Source organism: Arvicanthis niloticus, chromosome 2, assembly GCF_011762505.2.
Source record: "Arvicanthis niloticus isolate mArvNil1 chromosome 2, mArvNil1.pat.X, whole genome shotgun sequence".
Taxonomy (NCBI): Eukaryota; Metazoa; Chordata; class Mammalia; order Rodentia; family Muridae; genus Arvicanthis; species Arvicanthis niloticus.
In genome coordinates, this window is record NC_047659.1 from 118,445,951 (window position 1) to 118,467,546 (window position 21,596).

Here is a 21,596-nt window from a genome sequence, read left to right on the forward strand (position 1 = left end):
GTCTAGATTCCGCCATGTTTCCCGCCATTACGATAATGAACTGAACCTCTGACACTGAAAGCCAGCCCCAGTGAAATGTTTTCTTTTGTAAGCGGTGCCCTAGTTATGGTATTTCTTCACAACAATGGAAACACAAACTAAAAGACTCTTTTTGATCCCAAATTCCAGAAGAGGAGACTGAGAAATGCAGTGCTAAAGTTACTGCACTGAACCACACAGCAGATACCATACAAATGACACCCAGACAAAGACTTGGTAAATACAAGGTCTACAAATGTAACTGGAGAGGATAACAAATGCAAGTTTGAGGGCTCAGTGGTTAAGAACACTTATTCTTGTAGAAGACCTGCGTTCAGTTCCTATCTCTCACATGAAGGCTGACACCTGTAACTCTAGTTCCAGGAGGATCTGATACCCTCTCCTCACCTCAATGGGCAGCAGGCATGTATGTGGTACGAAAACATACATGTAGACAAAATACTCATACACAAAACAATAAATATATCTAAAAAATTTTTAATGCAAGTTTTCTATCAGGAAGGGTAAACAGATTTCTTTATATCAGAAGTGTACTTCTTAAAGAAGATTACATTTTGAAGGGTGTAGATACTTTATCTTGGCATTCTTCAACAGTTTTACACAACACCTAATGCCAGATGTGGTGGCCCAGGCCTGTAACACCCATACTGGAGTGACAAAGGCAAGAGGTGGATGAGTTAAGACCATTTTATGAAATACATACATACATATATATATATATATATATATATATATATATATATATATATATATGCTTTTTCTTTACCCTAAACCTGAGCAAAAGAATGCAAGTTCCAGAAAGCGGAACTGGATGTAAGATAGCAGGCTTTCACTGCCCTGGGACACTTTCCGGGTGGAGGGCATTATCCCTGAATCAGAGGACACTTGCTGGATTAACATTCCTCAAACCTCAGGGTGGGGCTATGGCAAGTGAGAAAAAGTTAACCTGAAATAGTTGGTAATGACAGGGTAGGGCACAGTGACATGGAAAAACTACATTCTTGAGAAGAATGAGTGTGCAGAGTGATTTTCACATGACTCTAAATCATTTAGGGTGGGTTCCTCTGAAATGTTCCACTGTTCTTGGTTACCCCCACCCCATGTGAAAATTCCTTCCTTTCCCCACCCCATGCAAAAAAAAAAAAAAAAAAAAAAAAGACCAAAAACTCAGCTTGCTGGCCTTTGTCAAAATTCTGTTCCTGCGTGGACGAGCAGTTTTGACCTTGGCTAGCCAACTCTCCCCAATAAACCTCTGTTGATTGCGTCCAAGTATGGTTTCTTGTGGTTTTTGGGTGGTCGTGATTTCCTGAGACTTGAGGAAGGGTCTCCCAAGTTTGGGGGTCTTCAGCCCAGGCCTGTAACACCCACACTGGAGTGACAAAGGCAAGAGGAGGATGAACTCCAGGCCAGCCTGAGCTCAACGGTGAAACTATCTCAAAAGCAATGCCCCAATTGCCTCAAAAGCCACAAAACCCAGAAACAGAGCACTGAGCAAGTATCACATTATTTTGTTGCTCTGCCACTGTGTGGCATGTCAGCTCTGGCACAGTTCAGCCTGTCTCCAATATGGAAGAACCTTAGAGTCACAGCCTCACCAGGTACAGAAAATCACTGTGTAACATCTCGAGAAGAGGGCACTCCACAGCAGCTAGAATACATGTAGTTCTAGAAAGTTCTTCACTGGGTAGCTAATTCCACTGACTGATAGCTTAATTTTTAATTATAAAAATTTATGTATCTAAGTGTTTTCTTTGCATGTATGTTTGTGTATCAAGTATGTGCAAGTGCCTACAGAGCAAAAAAGGGGCATCAGAACTCCTTGAACTGGGCTCACAGATGGTTCCGAGCCACAATGTAGATGCAAGACTTGAACCAGGTCCTTTGAAAGAGCAGCCAGTACTCTTAACCTCTGAACTATCTCTTCAGCCTCTAAGGGATAGCTTTATACAGTCAGCAATTTCTTTAGACATAAAGCCAAATTAATTTGGTGTTTACCTTTTAGAGTTTCTAAATTCAACTCTGTTTCTAATTAGCTCAGGCCCTTCCATACAAGACATCTATCTTTTCTGTCTACACTGCAAATATAAAATCACAGAGGAAAACCAAGGCCCAAGCGACTGACTACAGCACATACAATGAGGACCTCAGAGTGAAAATACAGACTTGACAGGGAGTGAACAAGGACATGTCCAGTGAGCTTGCACAGATCACCATCAGTGAACTGAGAGAGTTAAAGCAAGGGTGTGTTGTGTAGGATCTCTCTCCTTTGCTCCTCTGACAAACAACTGTGCATCTGTCCCTTCCCTGCAGACTTCCGCCATGTGAGTAAAGGCTCACAGTGGGTGTTAGTACCTTGACTTTGTAAGTTCTGCTCTCCAGAATTGAGAAATCCACCCCTTTAAACTACTCAGTCTCAGGCATTCTGTTGTGAAGTCACAAACCGGACTTAAGGCATCTAGAGACAAGAGTTCTGGGGAAAGGCAGGAAGGGGTGCCACAAGCAAAGCGTGCGTTGTTTCATTTGGGGTTGTTTTTTTTTTTTTTTTCATGGTTGCATCACTCTAATATGCAAACATTTTAAAAGTTCAGTGAACACTTTAGACAGGTAAATTATTTGCTAGGTAAATAATATCTCAATAACACTGCTACTCCTGGCTGCCAAATAAAATGGCCTGGGGTCATGTCACACAAGGAATGACAGGATGTCATCAAGCTGTTCCAAAAAGGAAAGGAAAGCTTTCAACCTCAGCCTTCAGGTCCCTTTTTTCTATTTCAAATCTACATTAAAGTTCTTTTAAAGACTTGCTTCCTTTATGTATGTGAGTGTCTACTGCAGAAGCTACAAGAGGGTGTCAGATTCTCTGAATCTGGAATTACAGATGACTGTGAGCTGCCATGCAGGTTCGGGGAACTGAACCCAGATCCTCTGGAAGAATAGCCAGTGCTCTTAACCTGTGAGCCAACTCTCCAATCCATCTACATTTCTTTCTTCTTTCTTATTTTTTTCTAAAAAGCAATGAACTAATAGGCTTCCCTAGTGGTAAATTCCTCACACGAGAAGTTTCTCACTTTTAGTCACAGTTAACATGAGCTAGCCTTCCCTGTGTCTTGTTTTTCTGTCAAGTATCCGGAATCTTGAATTGTAATTACAGTGCAGTGCAGTCATTCTTATTAAGTTTCTAAATAAAACTAGCCTAATTAAAATGTACCTTATTCTACTTTCAAGATGCGAACAACAGAACTTGTGTGCTGTGCTACGCTCACATCCAGATGTTGCCACATCAGGTCATTTTTAAAATTATTATAATAACCAGAGAGGATACTTCCTTCGTTTCACAGAAGACACACTGTCATCTAGAGGTCAGCAGCTTGCCATGGTCACTCAGTACAGGGGTATAGCTGACTCCTGACTTCAAATCTAGAGATCTCTGTGAGAAGGCGAAATGAGCTAGCTGGAGTAGATCAAGAGACAGCAGTTCTGATCAGAATTACGATGCGTATTCTCAATACTAGAGAGGATGGCTTACTGGTTAAGAACACACACCTCTTTTGCAGAGGACCTGAGGTTGGTTCCAAGTACCCACATCACATGGCTCACAACAGTTCGTAACTCTAGATACAGATGCCATGGTCTCTGACCTCAAAAGGTACCTGCACTCATGTGCACAGAACTCATACAGACACACAAAAATCAATCTTAAAAAACAAACAAACAAACAAAAAATGAAGAAAGTCAAGGATGTACCTGAAGCTCCCAAACTTAGAAGGTAGTGGCATGACGATCAGAAATTTAAGGTCATCCTCAGTGAGTGTGAGGCCAGTCTGTGCTACATGAGAACCTGTCTCAAAACAAATAGACAACAACAAACCAACAAACCATCTAAGGAAGACTCATCATCAAAAAACAAAACAACCAAAATATAGGCTGGGGATATGGCTCAGCTGGCAGGGTGCTTGCCTACTATGCTCTAAGCCCTGGCTACGATCCTCATCCAGTCCATCTAAACTGCACAGGAAGGCCCATATCTGTAATATCAGCACTTGGAAAATAAAGGCATCAGAAGTTCAAGGTTATTACCCACAATACAATGTGTCTCAGGCCAGCCTGGGGAACATGAGCTTTTGTCCCCAAGTGGGGTGGCTAAGCATTGGGTAGCCACATAAAAATAAAAGTAGGCTGCTGATAGGGAAAAGATTCTTGTCTGTCAATCTAAATTCAATTTCCAAAGCATGTAAAGATGGAAGGAAAATAACAGACTCCACAAACAAAACTGTCTACCTTTTGGAAAATGTCTTTAAAAGTACCTCAATTAGTTACTTTATGTACACAAACACTAAATATTTCAAGTTTTAAAGACCAATACTCAGTATTTACATTCAAATAATTCAACTGATGGCTACTCTGAGCTCCATAGAGAACAGAATATTCTTGGAGACACAACAGAGTTTGAAAAGAATCTCTGCTATGAGGTAACATGATGCCAGCATGTGGCACCAAAGTGGCATGAAAAAAGATAAATTTATTATTATTATTATTATTATTATTATTATTATTATTATTATTATTTTTTTTTTTTTTTTTTTTTTTTTTTTTTTTTGGTTTTTCGAGATAGGTTTTTTCTGTGTAGCCCTTGCTGTCCTGGAACTCACTCTGTAGACCAGGCTGGCCTCGAACTCAGAAATCCACCTGCCTCTGCCTCCCGAGTGCTGGGATTAAAGGCGTGCGCCACCACCACCCCCCGGAGCTAAATTAAGCATCCTTTGAGATCAGGAGTTTCTGACCTTGAACAAGGAGACACATTCTCCACCAAGAAAGGAAACTCCCAGCAGGTACAAGACCAGGCTTCACCTGAGGCCTCAGCCTGGCACTCCCTTCATATCAGAGGCTGGAGCTTTGTGACCACTTAATGAGCAAACAGCTGCTGAGGCCAGTCAGCATGTACCAGACAACGCAATGGAGGGACGTCAGAGTGCTCACAAAACCTTGTACTTTTGGGGTGAAGATGCCTGAGACAGCACCTCTAGCCCCACCCTGTTCCACTGTAGACCAAGTCCCAAGGCAGCTGTCTAGGGGCCAGCAAAACTGTCAGAAGTTAATTAATCCTCAAATCCTCTCAGGTCCTAGTATTTCCCCACCCCAAATAATCACTGTGTGGAGCACAGAGCTCAGTGGCAACTATAATACAAACTATTTTAAAACAGTGGGTGGGAGGAGGGAGGTATCAAAGTAGACTGGAGTGAATTAATGGCACACACATCATGAGGTGTACCCAAAAGGAAAAGGTGACAACTGCAGAGGCAGAAATAAAACTGCCTCTAAAATCACAAGATATTAGAGTAGAAATATCTCAAATAATTACAGCTACGACAATGTATCAGTGTGCAGTCACAACCGGAGAGAATTCAGGTCTATAATCTGGATACCCCCTGAGGGCTACTACAAAGACAAAGAACCACTGTGCTTAGTTGGGCAGTGGTGGTGCAGGCCTTTAATCCCAGCACTTGGGAGGCAGAGGCAGGTGGATTTCTGAGTTCGAGGCCAGCCTGGTCTACGGAGTGAGTTCAAGGAAACCCTGTCAAAAAAAAAAAAAAAAAAAAAAAAAGGGAAAGAAAGAAAGAAAGAAAGAAAGAAAGAAAGAAAGAAAGAAAGAAAGAAAGAAAGAAAAAAACCCACTGTGCTTATTACTGGGATGATGGTGAGGTGTATAGGGGGAAGGCTGTCACCCAAGACAAGGCTTCTTCTTTACTAGCAGGAATATCTCCTTAGCCTAACCTGCAGCAAGAGATCAGACCAGGGCCCCGCACACAGGTTACAATGACAGCAATGGCTGCCGAGTGTGTTGATGGAAGAATCCGTACATATCACTGGTTTTTCTTGTTGCTGCTGGTGGTGGTTTTACTGTTGATGAGATTGTTTTCTGTTTTGTTTTTGGGGGGTTGCTACTGATGTTTGTTTTGACAAAAGGTCTTGCTCTATATAATCCAGGCAAGCCTCAAATCCAAGATCCTTCTGCCTCTCCAGTCCTGGGATTCCAGACGTGCAGTAGTGAGCCCGGCTTCCCATAGCAATTTTAAATAAGTTGTCCATGTGCTCCTCAAGGGAGCAAGCAAAAATAGAAAATATTGTGAAAGGAGAGACAAATACACTCATTCTCTGTTTAAAAGTATCTCTGCCATAAATATGAAAAAGGAGAGAGGATAAAATAACAGTAAGAAATTCTGAAAATGTCTTAAGAAATTATACTAGTAACTATCTTCCTTAAATAACCTATAATGCACATAAGTCTATATAAATATGCTTATATTGTTTACATGAAATTTTCTTACCTGGGTTGAAAATATTCCCTCCAAAAGCCAAAGACCATATAACAAAACATCTAAACCCAGGCATAAAAGCCCTCTTTTGAGCTGTTGCTTGGCTAATGTCTCAAATATCACAGGCTACTGATATTGCCACTGATTGCCTCCAAGGGGTGAAAGGAAAGTATTGCTGAAGACACCATACACTTCAAACTCAAGGCCCAAAGACACCTGAGCTGGAACTGACCTGAATGTCTCCTCCCCGAGGACTAGCGTTTATGACACCAGAAAGCACCAAGCAAGCATCCAAACGAGGCAGGCAACCAACAGTCCTACTTAGCTATGATGCCTATGAACCAAAAAGATGAGCCAGTGACACTATAACCCTAGGGGTGCAATACTAGCACTCATACCATGGCAGTAAACAACAGCTCTCTAATTAGCCTTAAGACCTGATCAACAAGAAGGGTATCTACCTGATATTGGGAACCTAGCCACTAACCAGGGCTAGTGAAGTCACAGATAGAAGCACCTACAGCCTCCACTTTATTAAACAGCAAAAGCATAACTTGTATATCCTAAATGTTTGTCCTTCTACTTACAGATAAGTTTAGTCTTCACCACTCTTCAAGGAAACCTCTCTCTGCGACAAGATGGAGACCATTATAGAAAGCCATGACCAATAAAAAACAGACCTGCGGAACCCAGTCCCAATGGATACATCTACAAAACAACTCCTCTAAGGCTCAGGGAATACTGAGGAAGGGGGAACAGAAAGATTTTAAGAGTCAATCAGGGAGCTTGTATGAGATTACTGTCTCCTAGGAACATCAGAAGCTATAACTGTAAAGTCTCACCAACATCACAGCCTAAATATGAGCTGAACAAAAATAACAACAGACATACCAAAGTAGATGGGGGGATAAAGCCCACAAAGTTTCAACCCTTCACAAAGAACTACAAGTGACTAAAAAATGGGAGAGAAATAGTCTTCTCTAGGGAAGAACTACCAACTGATTATCTAATTTTAAATGGTCAGCCCTACATGCATGCATGCATGCATACATACATACATACATACATTATACAGACTAAGCAGAATAAATGTATATATTTATATATTTATATTTATAAAGCGTTTTATAAATACATATTTATATTTATAGCAGGACCATGCTTCCTGTATGGTCTCTGCTTCCTGTTCCATAGGTGAGGAGTTCCAGCCACATGATCCTGTAGTCATGAAACCACCTATCACACCTCTACCAGGATGGACTTCTCTCAAACCTCGAGCCAAATAAATTCTTAAGTTGCTTTTGTCAGATATCCTGTCACAGCAAAAAGCAAATAATCCAAAGTCTGTATCAGAAGTGGGGTTATTGCAACGATAAACCTGATCATGTGGCTGGTTTGCAGGAGTAATATGGAGAAGATTGGAGACACAGACTAGCAAAGCCCTGGAGTGCTATAAATAGAGATTAATGTGCTATTGCAGTGGGGGTAGAGAAGAATGCTGATATAAATGTGAACAGTGAGGGTGTGACTCACTGGGTTTCAGAGAGAAACAGGGACTCTATCAGGACCAGGGCCATTTGTAGCACATTCTGGCAAAGAATCTGGCTATGGTCTTCCCTGTCCTGAAAACTTGAGTGAGGGTGAATTAAAAAGTAATGGACTATGTATTTTGTAGAATTCCAAAACACAATAATATCCAGGCTATAGAATGGTCACTGCTTGGTGCTCTCAACCAGATTCAGGTGGACAAGTAGAGTAGAAAGATCAGAAAACTATAGTTTCTAGAGGAAAGAAATATGAGCAGTTTGAAACCTATGGGCAGGTGAGTGGTGGTGGCGCACACCTTTAATCCCACCACTTGGGAGGCAGAGGCAGTTGGATCTTTTAGTTCCAGGCCAGCCTACAAAGAGAGTTCCAAGATGGCCAGGGCTACAAAAGAAACCTTGTCTTAAAAAACCAAAAGAATAAAAGATGTGGGTAACATGGGCTTGGAGAAAGCATCTGCACATGTTAAAGAGACTAGAGCCAAGAAAGAGAAATCACAGATACTGAGTAGAATAGGAAAAAAGTCTGTGTGTGTGTGTGTGTGTGTATGTGTATGTGACTGGGGAGCATGGCTGCACACACAAAGAACTCCAGAACTTGTTTGAAAACCCTGTATTTTAAAACTATTTTTATTCTGTATTAAAGTTTGCTGAGATTTATAGACTTTAGATATAATTAATCTTGTTGCCTGTTTTCCTCCTACAAGTGTATTACAATAAAGCTTTAATAAAATAACTTTAGATGTGTATTTGTGTGTATCAGACTTGAGGTGAGTATGTAGTGGTCAGAGGACAACTTTCAGGAATTGTTTCTCCCTTTTGCCTCCTTGAAGTGGAGTCTCCCTTGATTTTGCTCCTAGGTTGCATACTCCAGACTTGCTGGCCCGAGAGCTTCCAATTGATTCTTATGTCTCTATTCTACACTCCAACTCACAGGAGTGCTGGGATTGCAGATGCATACTACCACAATCTAAGCTACTTGGTGAATTTAAGGTCAGTGGGGGCTACATAATACCTTGGCTTAGAAAGAAGGAAGAAGAAGCAAGAAAGGGGAGGGAAGAAAGTTTGACAGAGAGCCTCTTGCTCTAACAGATCCACCTGGAGAAGTATTCTTCTAAGCTTAGACCACTGCAGCCATGGCCTAAGGGGACAGGCTACATCCCAAGCAAGCAGAATCTGGCACTGTACACAGGCGATGGTTTTAGAGGCATGAAAAATGCAAGTAATGGGGTCATGGAGGCTTGCTCTAAAGTCTTAAAAGATGCTGCAACAAGGCAGCATGTGGCTAGATTCCCTGCAAGAAGGTTCTGAGAAGCCATTGCACAAAACCATGAAATTGAAACCTGAGTTATAATGAAGACTTCAGGATACTGAAGATGCCAGAAACAGACTATTCACCAAGAAAACTGAGACAGCTACTGTGGGGTTACTCTTAATGTTTAGGAACTGCCTTGAGGACTGAGTAACTACCAGGTTCTCAGCATCTCAGTGTGATTTGGCTCTTGTTCCTATCTTAAAGTTCACTTAATTAATTCTGCTTTTCTTTCTTCCATCCCCTGCTTCTGGTGCTTCTGAGCACCTGACTAAAACACAAGTATGGAATAGATTTATAGTTGCCAAGGTTCGGGAAGGGTTATGGGGTAGGAAAAGGCGGGGGCAGGGGAAGATTAACAGGTACAGGTGTATAGGTGGTCACATGGAAGAATGTCTCACAGGATAAATACTGTTGACAACATTTCAAAATAGCCAGTAGAGATGATTCTGAATTTTCTCCACAAAGAGATATAATAAGTACCTGGATGATTAATTTTGACAACTACTCTCTCTGGTCTGTACTATACAGTTAATACTGAAATTTCACATTATGGTACATTTATGTGGCAACTGAAAACAATATGTCTATTAAATAGGTAGTAGAAGGGAGATATTCTTAAGATACTCCCAGACCAAGGGAGAGGGGAGGCAGCAATCAAAGTTCCTTCATTTTTCTATTAACTGATGACAGAGCTCAATGTTCAGCATAAAAGTCCAGGGCTTGGGTCAGACCACTTGCAGATAATGCCATTCACAGCCTGCTCAGAGAGGCAGTCAGGCCAGGAGGTGAAGAGAAGCAACCAGATGCCAACAAAATGAAGCTCATTCCCATACATTTAGGCTCACCTTTCTGAGACCTTTTCACCACTTCTGCTTATTTAAGGGGACAGGGGGTGGGGGATCATGGATTCTCAAAAAGAACACGCCACATTTAACAAACTGGCTAACAAAAGTATTAGTTGAGTTTAATTTCCTGAATAAGATAATGGGATAGGTATGTGTAGTTGAGAAAGCTAACTGGACTTCTGGCAATGTTCTGAAGCTCCACCTTGATAGGCAATGTGCCTATAATGTGCCAATAAGAGCCACTAATAGAAGGTATTTTAAAAAAACAAACAAGATAGGTAAATACCTTAAAAAAGCAAAGAATAGCATCAATTTAATAAACTTACAAACTAGTTCTACACAACCAGATCTGGCTAGTGACATTCTAAACGCATTTTCCAGGTATGGTGGCACACACCTTTAATCCCAGCACTCAGGAGGCAGAGGCCTGAGCGTGAGTTCAATGCCAGCCGCACCTATATAGTGAATTACAGCCAGAGCTACATAGTGAAATTTTTATCTTAAAAAATGTACCTTTATACAATGTAATCTTTGAACTGAATTGCAATCTTTATAGAATATTAATCACTGCTGTAATTCCCAAGGGATAATGTTGCCTAAATATAAACTTACAAACACATCCTACAGATAGTAAACCTCCACTCAAATGGAGCTGGGGAGAAACAAAGCCAGTGTGCATGGCTCCTGGTACAAGTCAGGAGGACCAACGTGCTACGATTAGGGAGAACCACTGCCCAGTAAGGGAGCCCTGACCGAGGAATTCCAAGGCCAGGCAGACCTGAATGGTCAGGTCAGGTCAGGTCAGGTCAGGTCAGGTCAGTTCAGGAAACTGAAAAAGAGTGCCTTGGACAGAGCCACAGTCTCTAGAAGACTGCCTTTGGGAGCGAGGGAACTCTTTACCAGGTGGCAGAGCAAAGAAAGAAGGCAAGGCAAGCAAGCAGCAAAGATCAGTTCAGTCTTGCCTAAGGAAGGCGGTCTTTAACTAGTGCTCCACAGAGCCACTCCTTCCAGACACTGTACCCAACTCTACAGCAGCAAAGTCTAAGAAGCCGGCAAAGATTCATATCCCTCCTCTCCTACTACAGAAGCCCATGCTGTTACCATTACTGCTGCTGGCTGTGGGGAGCCAAGGATGTCTTGGATGAATGTGTATTGTTGACATGAGCTTGGCTATGTCTAGGATCCAGCATCTCGGATCCATGAGAAATTGGCAAAGCCTTCCCCACATGGGTCAGCCTCAGAATAAGTGGCAAAGTCTTCCTACAGCCTGAAACTGTACAGAGAGCTCTTACCAAGACTAGCAAATCCCTCCCCCATGTACTATATGCAGTAACCACACTGAGGTTCTGGGCTGTTGCATAGTTGGTACCCTCCATCAGAGCAAGGCCCACCTGACCCCAGCTTTTCTGTAGGTGTGTTTATGCGCCTGTCCTCTCTTCATTCCCTCCTTGCTGCTCCTTGTCAGGGTCAAGGACTCAGTGGCAGGCAATCCAGAAGACTGACTGACTCCATGAACTTAGGAGTCCTCCAAAGAGGGAAGAGAAAACAAATGTTTCACCCAGAATCTCGGAAAATTCCCCCAAATTTTCCCAAGATACAAAGAATACCTGAATCCAAACACTGAACCAGCCAACCTTGTACTAAGGTCCACTGAGAAATCCTGGTAAGCTACCCAGTTCTATAAACAAAGAAAATCTCTGGGCTCCCTTATCAAAAGGCAAAGGTGCTTACAAACCTAAAAAAAATCAAGTTAGGCTAGGTTTCAGTGCTAGCATACACAGCTGACAGCTGAATTTTCCAAGAACTCAAGAGGGAAACAAAGTCACACTGCTATAAAGTAGCTAGTCAAGCCATTTCTCACTCATCATTGACAGAACCCAAAAGTTCAAGAAGACTAAGAGAGAACCAGAGAATGTCAGTGGGTGGGCACTGGATACATTTTATTACACATCTAAGACTAAAGCATACAATGAGAAAGGTTAAAAAAATAAAACTGCAAAGGAATTTTTTTTTTATCTAAATACAAATAGCAAAACTCCCACACCAAACCAACAAAAGCATTCAGTGGAGGAATGAGACGGTGCACGCACTTTCAAGCACATGGGGAATAGGTGTTTTCCAGGACAAATGAAAGAACAGAGGCCTAAGTAAGGAACAGGAGCTGAACTATTTTTAAAAGCTTTATGTCATAAAGGTAACAGCCGAACAAATCACAAACATCTCCAAATTAAAAAAAAAAAGAGAGAGAGAGATAGCAAAAGAATCAGATAAAATGTAAAATACAGTAAATCCAACAAAGTGCTCCAACAGTTGAGAAAGAGTCACATCAATATCACTTTCAGATTTGCTCCGAAACAGAGCCACAGAAGGGACACAGCTAAAGCCAGGCCCTTCTGAAAGGCGTAGGATACAGAGCCAGGAATGCACCAGAGCGCTGAAGAGTCACCTCAGCTACTCTCACAGAGGACAAAGGTTCAATTCCCAGCACCTATAAGGCAGTTCACAATTGTCTGTAAGTCCACTTTCAGAAGATCTGACGCCCTTTTCTGGTCTCTTTGGGCACCAGGCACACATGTGGTGAAGACATACATGCAGGTTAAATACCTATATGTGTAAAATAAAAAATAAATAAAAAAGATTTTTAAAAGATGGAAAGAAAAAAAAAAACATATACCAGAAGTTTAAGACCAGTTTGGTCTACATATCTGAGTTCTAGGCCAGCCAGAGGTAAACAGTAAGACACTGTCTTTAAAATAAAACAAAACCAGCACAAACAGCGAACTCTGTTATATGTGTCACAAGCTCAAATAGCCCTGACATCCTACAAAGGCTTCTTTAGCTTAATTCACCTGCAGGAGTGCTGTGATGGTTCCTTCCTAAGGGCTCTCATACTCTGCCCCAGGATGTCCCCTTCTTAATGTCTCAAGAGAATAAAGATTCAACAGAAACACAGGATAGGCCTGCACTTGCCAGGGGAAGTATATGTCCTTTCCATTTAACTTCCCCAGAGTCAGTCACAAAGCCATCACAGCCTGTGGGGAAGGGGGAGCTGGCTGACACAGGACACATGGCCACAAGATAACTGTGTGATCTTTTTTCTATAACACATAGTCCCAACATAGGAAATGCACACAATTTAAAAACATGTACGGGTATCTTGGTTTCTAGAACGGACAAGGTAGAATCTGGACTCAAAAACATCATGTAAGGTAAAATAAGCACATTCTATAATACTAAAGATAAAGATCATAATGGAATTATCTTTAGTAACTGAATAAAGCAATAGTGACCCTCTTAAAGCAGAAACTACAGATCCACAGAAACACACAAAAATGAGACATTAACACGTATCTCTCAGTCCAAAGCACATCAAATAAATAAGACACAAAAGGCAGTCCTAATTATATACCCAGTAGTTAGATAGTATAGATCTCTATCAAACTGAGGAGCAAGCATCTATCTACCTTCATATATGACCATTCATGAACACTGATAACATATTAGGCAGCAAAGAAAACAGAGAAATGGCTGTTGGTTTTCTAATCATAAGGAAATAAAACAGAAATTTAACAGAAATTTAACAGAAATTTTAAAAACATCTCTTCTGTCTAGAAGGATAGCCCCAACAACTCCCAAACCAAAGAGCAAACAGACAAGATCAAAGCACTATGCATCAGGCCCTACAGCACACAGTTAAAGCAGTTTAAGAATTTACACCTAAGCCGGGCGGTGGTGGCGCACGCCTTTAATCCCGGCACTTGGGGAGGCAGAGGCAGGCGGATTTCTATGTTCGAGGCCAGCCTGGTCTACAAAGTGAATTCCAGGACAGCCAGGGCTACACAGAGAAACCCCTGTCTGGAAAAAACAAAAACAAAAACAAAAACAAAAACAAAAACAAAAACAAAAACAAAACAAAAACAAAACAAAAAAAGAATTCACACCTAAGATCTGGAGAGATGGTTCAGTAGTTAAGAGCACTGACTGTTCTTTCAAAGGTCCTGAGTTCAATTCCCAGCAGCTACATGGTTGCTTACAACCATCTGAAATGGGATCCAATGCCCTCTTCTGGTGTGTCTGAAGACAGCAACAATGTACTTACATATATTAAATAAATAAATCTTTAAAAAAAAAAAAAAGAATTCACACCTAAATCAGATTCATATAAGCAAACTGGAGACAGCAAATTAATACCCCTGCAAAAAAGAGCCAGAGGGGAAAATAAATGATAAGGAAAATAAAAAAGCAGCAAAGGCAGAAACAGAAATGAGGTAAAAGGCATGCAGACAGCGGAACAGATGGGAATACTTACTGACGGTTGCTAGAGAATAAAGGATAAAACATCAAAGGAGAAGAGGGAAGAAATAATAATGTAAAAGTAAGTGCCAAGAAGCAAAAAACAAAATACTGAAAGAGAACACTTTTAGAAATTAAAAGAGATACTGGCATAACTCTGCAAGTCAATTTTTAAACTTCAGATTAAGTCGTAATTTTCTGAGAAAATATAATGTACTAAAATGGACGTTAGTGCAAATAGTGTATTTAAATATTAGAAAAAAACAGTGTTAGTGAAAAAACCTATGGAGATGCTCAGTGCTGGGAATGACAATCCACACACCTGTAATCCCAGCACTGCGCAGGGGTGAGACAGGAGTACTGCTGGTGTGTACGGCGGCCCTCAGCCTGTGCCAGGATCAGTACGATACATACCTTTTCTCAAGAAAATAAGGCAGAATGTGTTAGAGGACAGACATATGTCATTCTCCTCTGGCTTCTGGGTGTGTGCACACAGACCACACATGTTGAAAACAAGCCAAGAAGTGAAAATACACTCTTAGAAACCCAACAGTTTCACTATAAGTGTAGCTATACAACCCATTAAAAAAAAAAAAAAAAAGGAAATCAGAGAAACATCTAACCTCCTTTTCTGAGGCACCTACAACCTCAACATTTCAACCTGATACAGGCTACACACAAAGAATCATACGTAAAATAACTCTAAATAAACTGTGTAAAACCAAACATAGTCTGTTACCGTAACTCTGGGAGGCTCAAGCAGACTGATCACAAACTTGAGACTAGCTTGGGCTACAATAAGACTCTCAAAGCAACTCAAGAGGAGTTTATTCCAAGAATGGAAGGATAATTTAACAGGAACCCACCTACTAATCAAGATATTAGTAATTTGAAGGAGAAAAATAATTTGTATCTCCATAGATATTGATAAGGTTTTTCAAATAAAACAATGGTCCATGATGAAAAATACCCAGTAAAACGGGAGTTCCCTACCATGAGAAATATGCCTTAATTCAAACAATATTGACTAATTATATGTAAGATTTTTATTGTTTTGATAAGTTCTACTTGAAAACAGAAAAGCTAACATTCTGAAATTCTAATTCCAACCTTGAACTTCCTGTGAACTGTTTGAGGGGCTGAAATGCTTTAAAATGTCATGCTGATTTTTTATCATCAAATCAAATGAACACAGTTCTGAAGGCCTTACAGAGTATAAAGTCCTATGACTAGGATGGCACTGTGATCTGGTGACATGGACACTCTTGGTTTACCCCATTTTCTTGCTATTTAAAAAAAAAAAAAAAAAAGCCAGTTTAGATATCTTAGTTAGAGTTTCTATTGCTGTGATAAGACACAGTGACCAAAATCAACTTGAGACTGGAAATGGTTTATTTGGCTTACATGTCCCAAGTCCTAGTTAACTGAAGGAAGGAAGCCAAGGCAGGAACCTGGAGGCAGAACCTGAAGCAAAACCCATGGAAGAACACTGCTTACTGGCTTGCTCTCCATGGCATGCTCAGCCCACTTTCATACATAACGTAGGACAGAGTCCTGTGTGCTGTATCCTCCCACTGTGCATTAATCATCAAATCAAGAAAATGCCTACAGACTTGCCTACAGACCAATCTAGGGAGACATTTTCTCAACTGTAGTTCATCTTCCCAGATAACTCTAGCTTGTGTCAAGCTGACATAAACCATCAGCCAGCACAGGGTAATATTATTTACAATCACTCATGAATTATTCTCAGAAATAAGAACTATTTGAAAAAAATCTGAAGTATAAAAATCCCAGAATTACAGACTTAAGTGGCATGTATTATTGTTTTTCTGTACACAATGTTCCATATCTTACTTCTAACATTATAAGAAATATACACAAATACTCTTACGTGTCTTACACTGTAACTTACATCTTTGTCTATATTTACGGTCTTGTATTTGAGACAGGCTGACAGGAAACTCAAGATCCTCCTGCTTTATAGCCTCTAGACTGCAGGAATTACAATTACAGGATTACAGAAATAAGTGACCACATCAATGATTTTTTTGTTGTTGTTGCTTTTTCCTATTCTTTTTTGTTTGTTTGTTGTTTTGTTTTTGAGATGTTTCTCTACATAGCCCTGGCTGTCCTGGCACTCATTATGTAGACCAGGCTGGCCTTGAACTCACAGATCTACCTGCCTCTGCCTCCCTAATGCTGGATATTAAGGTGTGTGCCACCACATCCAAATGATTAATGACTTTAAAAAAAAAAAACCTGAATCTACATCTAAGTATTAATCACAACTGAGAAAGATGTAAATGCTCTCTCTCAAACTTATCACATGACTGTTAAACACGGAAACAATCTTCACTGAAATAAAAACAAGGGAACAATATGGATATAGTCTATAGTATCTAAGAAATACCTGAATCTTCACAGTTATTAAGTAGACCCATCTTAGTTGCAGTAACCCAAAAGGATCCTTTATTAAATTTACACTGAATCACCTCTTTTATTAGCCATGAGATTGAGGAACATTGTAAAGGAACCATCAGGGGGTTGAGAATATAGTTCAGTGGCAGGATAAGTGTTTGCCTAACAATGTATAAGGCCTGGGGTTGCATCCCCAGCACTGCAAGCAAACAAACAAACAAACAAGAAAGGAACAAAGGAAGCCCAGAAAAATTTTCCTATCATTCCCCAAGTATGGCTTTCTTCCATATGCACTGTGCCACACACCCTCACTGCATATTCCCCTACCAACAAATGAAGATAGCGAGGAGGCCGTTGCACTTCGAAAGCATCCTATTGTCAGTCTGGCCAGCTTAAGATCATTCTAGCGGTTCGTTGAGACGCTAAATTAAACTTTGAAATTAACTACAAATTTCCACAGCTCCGTTCTGACAATGCACTAAATGAAACTTTGACTTTTTCAGTGGTGGCTTTACACTGTCCTCTCCAGAAAAAGTGAAAATTTGACTGCACAGCTACAAAGAAAACAAACAAACAAACAAAAACAAACCAAAACACAAACAAAGTTACTCTTTAACTGGGAATAACATAGGAAACCAAACAGAAGGAACACTGGTTGCAGGCATATCTGCATCCCTTCTAAAATGTTTTCTTGTAGGGGAGCTGCAAGAGGCCTTGCTGGGGGAAAATTGTACTGATGCATCCCCCAACCTCCAGCTACCAGGCTGAAAAAACATCCAGTAGACCCATTCTTATGAATTTCCATGCATATTTCCATCTAAAGCAGCAACAGAACGGCAGAGTTATGTAACAATACTGAGAACATAGTATTATCACAAAAGCAGTGTCTGGGATACAGGAGATGAAGTCAAGCTACAATTTAATCTGCAGTTAGGAGATTAACAGTAGTGACGTGAAACATCTGCACTAAGCCAAATGCCTTTTTAAATGTCTTGACACATCCTTAAATCATCACCTGTCCATCTTTCAAACAGGAACGTTGATGATACTTGTCATTATTAACTGCCTGTTAACTTGAGAGTCTCACATGGGGATGGATAATACTACTGTAAATGAGGGACAGAACCAAAGAGAGGCGGGGCGAGACAACACATAAGGTGATGACAGATGCTCGCAATGTCACACCCACAGGACTTTAAACATCAAAAACTGATACAAAACTGTAGTCCTCTCATTGCAACTAATAGAGAAATAGGTCTAGTTTGGGGTTTCAAATACTTATTTGCTTATGATGAATCTCATGAAGTTCTACATATTCTTCTAAGCTTTTCAGGACACAATATGACTGGAAACCTCTCAGTCCTCACAGTACAAAGCATACTTGACCTGGCTAAAACTCTTCAGGGTATTTACTCATTAAGGCTAGCGACCACACTTTTGGCTCTGAAATCCTGCAAAACTCAATCCATCTGCCGTTCTGCTTCCTTGAGAAGAGGGGTTGCCAGCTTGGAGGTGTATGTGGATAACCATCCCACAGCCATTTCCAACATCCATACGTCTAAGTATTTTACAAACTCATTGATTATTTTTTCTAATTACATACATAATTTAATAGGATAAAGATTGTGAAGAAATGTCGGTTAACAGTCCATAGCCAGAATTCCTTCCCTAAAAGGTAAAAACAGCTGAATGATGAAACTGAACTCAGATTAAAAAAAAACAATCACTTGAGAAGGATGTAAAATTTAAGAGTCAGATTGACTTAAGCAAAGTTATTATCTTGGAAGTTCTTTGAGCTTTTTTTTTTTTCTTTTTTTTTTTTAATCTAAAAATATTTTATTTTATTTTTTTTTTTTTTTTTTTTTGTTTTTTCTTTTTTTATTAGATATTTTATTTATACTTCAGATGGCATCCCCTTTCCCCATTCCCCCCCCCCCCCTTAGGAAGCCCCTATCCCATGCCCCCTTTTTCTTTTTGCATTTATACATTTTTTAAAAATAATGTTAATCATAGGCTTTATAAGTTTGGAATTGTTCAATCAGAGGTGTAACCCACTGACCAACCTAGATATAACAACTATCTTTGACAAACTCATTGATTATTAATCACGAGACACACACTGGATTATAGCAGAAGAAGCTGAGGCCCAAAGAGGCAAAGCTAACCCCTTCCAGGTTCCAAACCCCATGATAAGAATCTGAACTGCTATTTCTAAGGGACTCCACACAGAGTGTGGGTGAAAAATGAAAGTCTTGCTACATGGCCTGCCACTGGCAGGACAGCAACAGCCAAAAAAATGTGTCTTCAGAAATAAAGGATTCCTCAAAATCCTTTTTGATGAGTGTCTCAAGAATTGACCTAGTTTTCTCAAAACAATGTTCCTCTTGATCAAAATAAATGTCCACAACTGGCTCGAGGAAGCAGAGCCTGATCTGAAATGTGTATTAGCATCGTCTCCCAAGGTGAGGTACTCTGCCATTAAATTTCACACGAACTGAATGAATCTTGTGTGTTCTGGGACTCACAGACAAGAATTAGTCTTTGGCACCTGCAATGCTCCTTGCCTGGTTTAAAGGGGAAGCAGTATCTGTAACTTACACCTACAGTGTCAAGCTTCATGTTACATGAGACATTTAAGACCTAGCAGTGACAAATGTCCTTAGAGGTCTCCAAGGATGCTCTCCTCCTTTATCTTGGCAGACCATGGTACTACTATAAACTGTATCAAAGTGACTCTAAACATTTCCTGGAGATGGAAACACAATGGGGTTCAATTAAACTGTTATATAATAATTAGTGTAATCAGTAGTCAAATGAATGAAGTAAAAATAAAAGTCAAAGCTCACTGGGTGTGTTTTCAGAACTTAGTGTCTAAGCTGATTTTTTTTACAGCACTCAAGTACTTAACACTTGTCCTTCCCGATAATTAAAATCTGTTCTTGGTACAGATCTTTCACTTTCAAACGGGGGGGAAAAAGAAGAGGCACACGTAATTCCTACCACTGTCATAAACAGCTGAATCATTCGCATAATCAACAGCCCAGAATTCTCCCACAAGCTCTCAGTACAGGCTCTGCTTTTTGAAAGCTCAGAATGTAAATCCTTCCCTACCACAGCATGTAAGAATTATACAAAATCACAGGGTTCCCAAAGGATACTGACTTTAAACAGGAGCAATGTTGCATACAGTTCACCAAACGGGAGGCCCAAACTACGGATACAAGTCACTCTGGCAAATGAAAAATACATCAAGGAGGAAATGATTTCAAGGCCCTTGGGCCAAGGCCACTGGGCAAGTGCCCGGGATACAGGGGCGCAGACTTCCCGCTCCCCACGAGCCGCCAGCAGATGCCAAGCTCTAGGCTGAATTCCAGAACCTCACAGTCCTGGCTCCCCCGGTGATTTACAGCTCGACCACGGGAAATTAGTGAATCTGGTCCACTAGGAGGGGTGGCATCCTCGAAGGGGCAGCTCGGCGCGGACCCTGGCGCCAGCACGGGACCGCTGGCGACGCAAGAAGCATGGGGGAACCACAGAGATCTCCGAGGACGTGTTTGAGATCTCTGGGTTGTTTAAGGGTGCCTGGGGATTGAGAGATAGAGGTTCTCCGGGTGAGGGGTGCCCTGAGGATCCCAAAAAGGTTCTGCGGCTTGCAGTGTGTGCAGACTGGAGAGACCACCCCAGACACGGCTCAAGGGATGCGATGAGGCCCTGGGTGCGACGGGACCCAAAACAGAGGGTGGGCCACTGGGCATCCCGAAACCCTAAGCAGTTGCGCCGGGTACTCTGCGGCTGGCTGGGCAGGGGATCGGGCACCAAGACCCCTAAGGGCAAGACCTCCGGAGCTCACCCGAACAACCCTCGGAGGAAGGAGTGGGAGGCTTTCACTCGCTTCTCGGCCTCCGCCATAAGCTGGACAGCTTCTCGCTCCTTCCCTGCGTTGTCCATGTCACCGGCTGCAGCCAAAGGCTCCTCTGCTGACTTGCGAGGCTCCCGGGACGACTTAGCCCTCCCTCTAGCAGGTGCGGACACGCAGGCGCTGCACGCGTGGCCTTTCGGGATCTGTAGTCCTACACTCCACCTTAATGGCAGCTTGTCAGAGGCCACAACTACAGTTCCCAGAAGGCTGCTGGGCAGGGCTGGGCGAGAGCTTCTGTGTGTTGGGGGAGACCCCGAATGCTCCCGGACTCCTGGGAGGAGGGAGAAGGGGCGTGACCTCCTGGAGGGGTCTTGGGCCAAGGTGGACCTCAAGGTTTTAAGGAATGTACATTGTGTGTGTTTGGGGGTGGGGGGCGACAGAGACAGAGAGACAGACACTCTACAAGCAATACTGCAAAACAGAATCTAATGCAGCAGTTCAGCTCAATTTAGTCAAATCATGTGGTGCCCCACCTCCCAACTCTCCCAGAAAAGGAGCAACAGCTGGCCGAAAGAGCTATTTTTAATTTCTGACAGCAAGACATTAAAAATGCATCATCATCCCCAATATAAATTCAGGGTTGATTTTAAACGTCCCCGAACTACAACTTTCTATTTGGTCCTCTTGTTTAAAAATGAATTGCCTATCTTTCATGTAGACACAATCCACTCTTTTTATTGACTGATTCTATTAAATGGCTATAAGCCAGTGAACTCTCTTATGCTTTACATAATGCTGGCTATAGTAGGTGGATCTTGACAAAATTCCTGTCTGCCAGGAAGACTTCTAATCTACTAATATCCATAGATAGATGCAATCCTGTGCCAATGACTTCTAGGCCTGTCCCAGAGGGAGGTGTTTTTTAATACAATGTCTAGACCATTTATGCTTGGCAGTGCTAACTCA

The 21,596-nt window shown here is 41.4% G+C and overlaps 1 protein-coding gene across 1 annotated transcript in view; it reads right to left on the reverse strand.

Annotated features, from left to right (window-relative positions):
• Positions 1-20,863, reverse strand: part of Napb (NSF attachment protein beta) — a 47,077-nt gene extending 26,214 nt beyond the window's left edge. The window contains exon 1 of the mRNA XM_034493743.1: positions 20,622-20,863. Within this exon, the coding sequence (XP_034349634.1) occupies positions 20,622-20,719 (98 nt within the window). The 5' untranslated portion in view covers positions 20,720-20,863. The remainder of the gene's footprint in view (positions 1-20,621) is intronic.
• Positions 20,864-21,596: the final 733 nt, after the last annotated feature.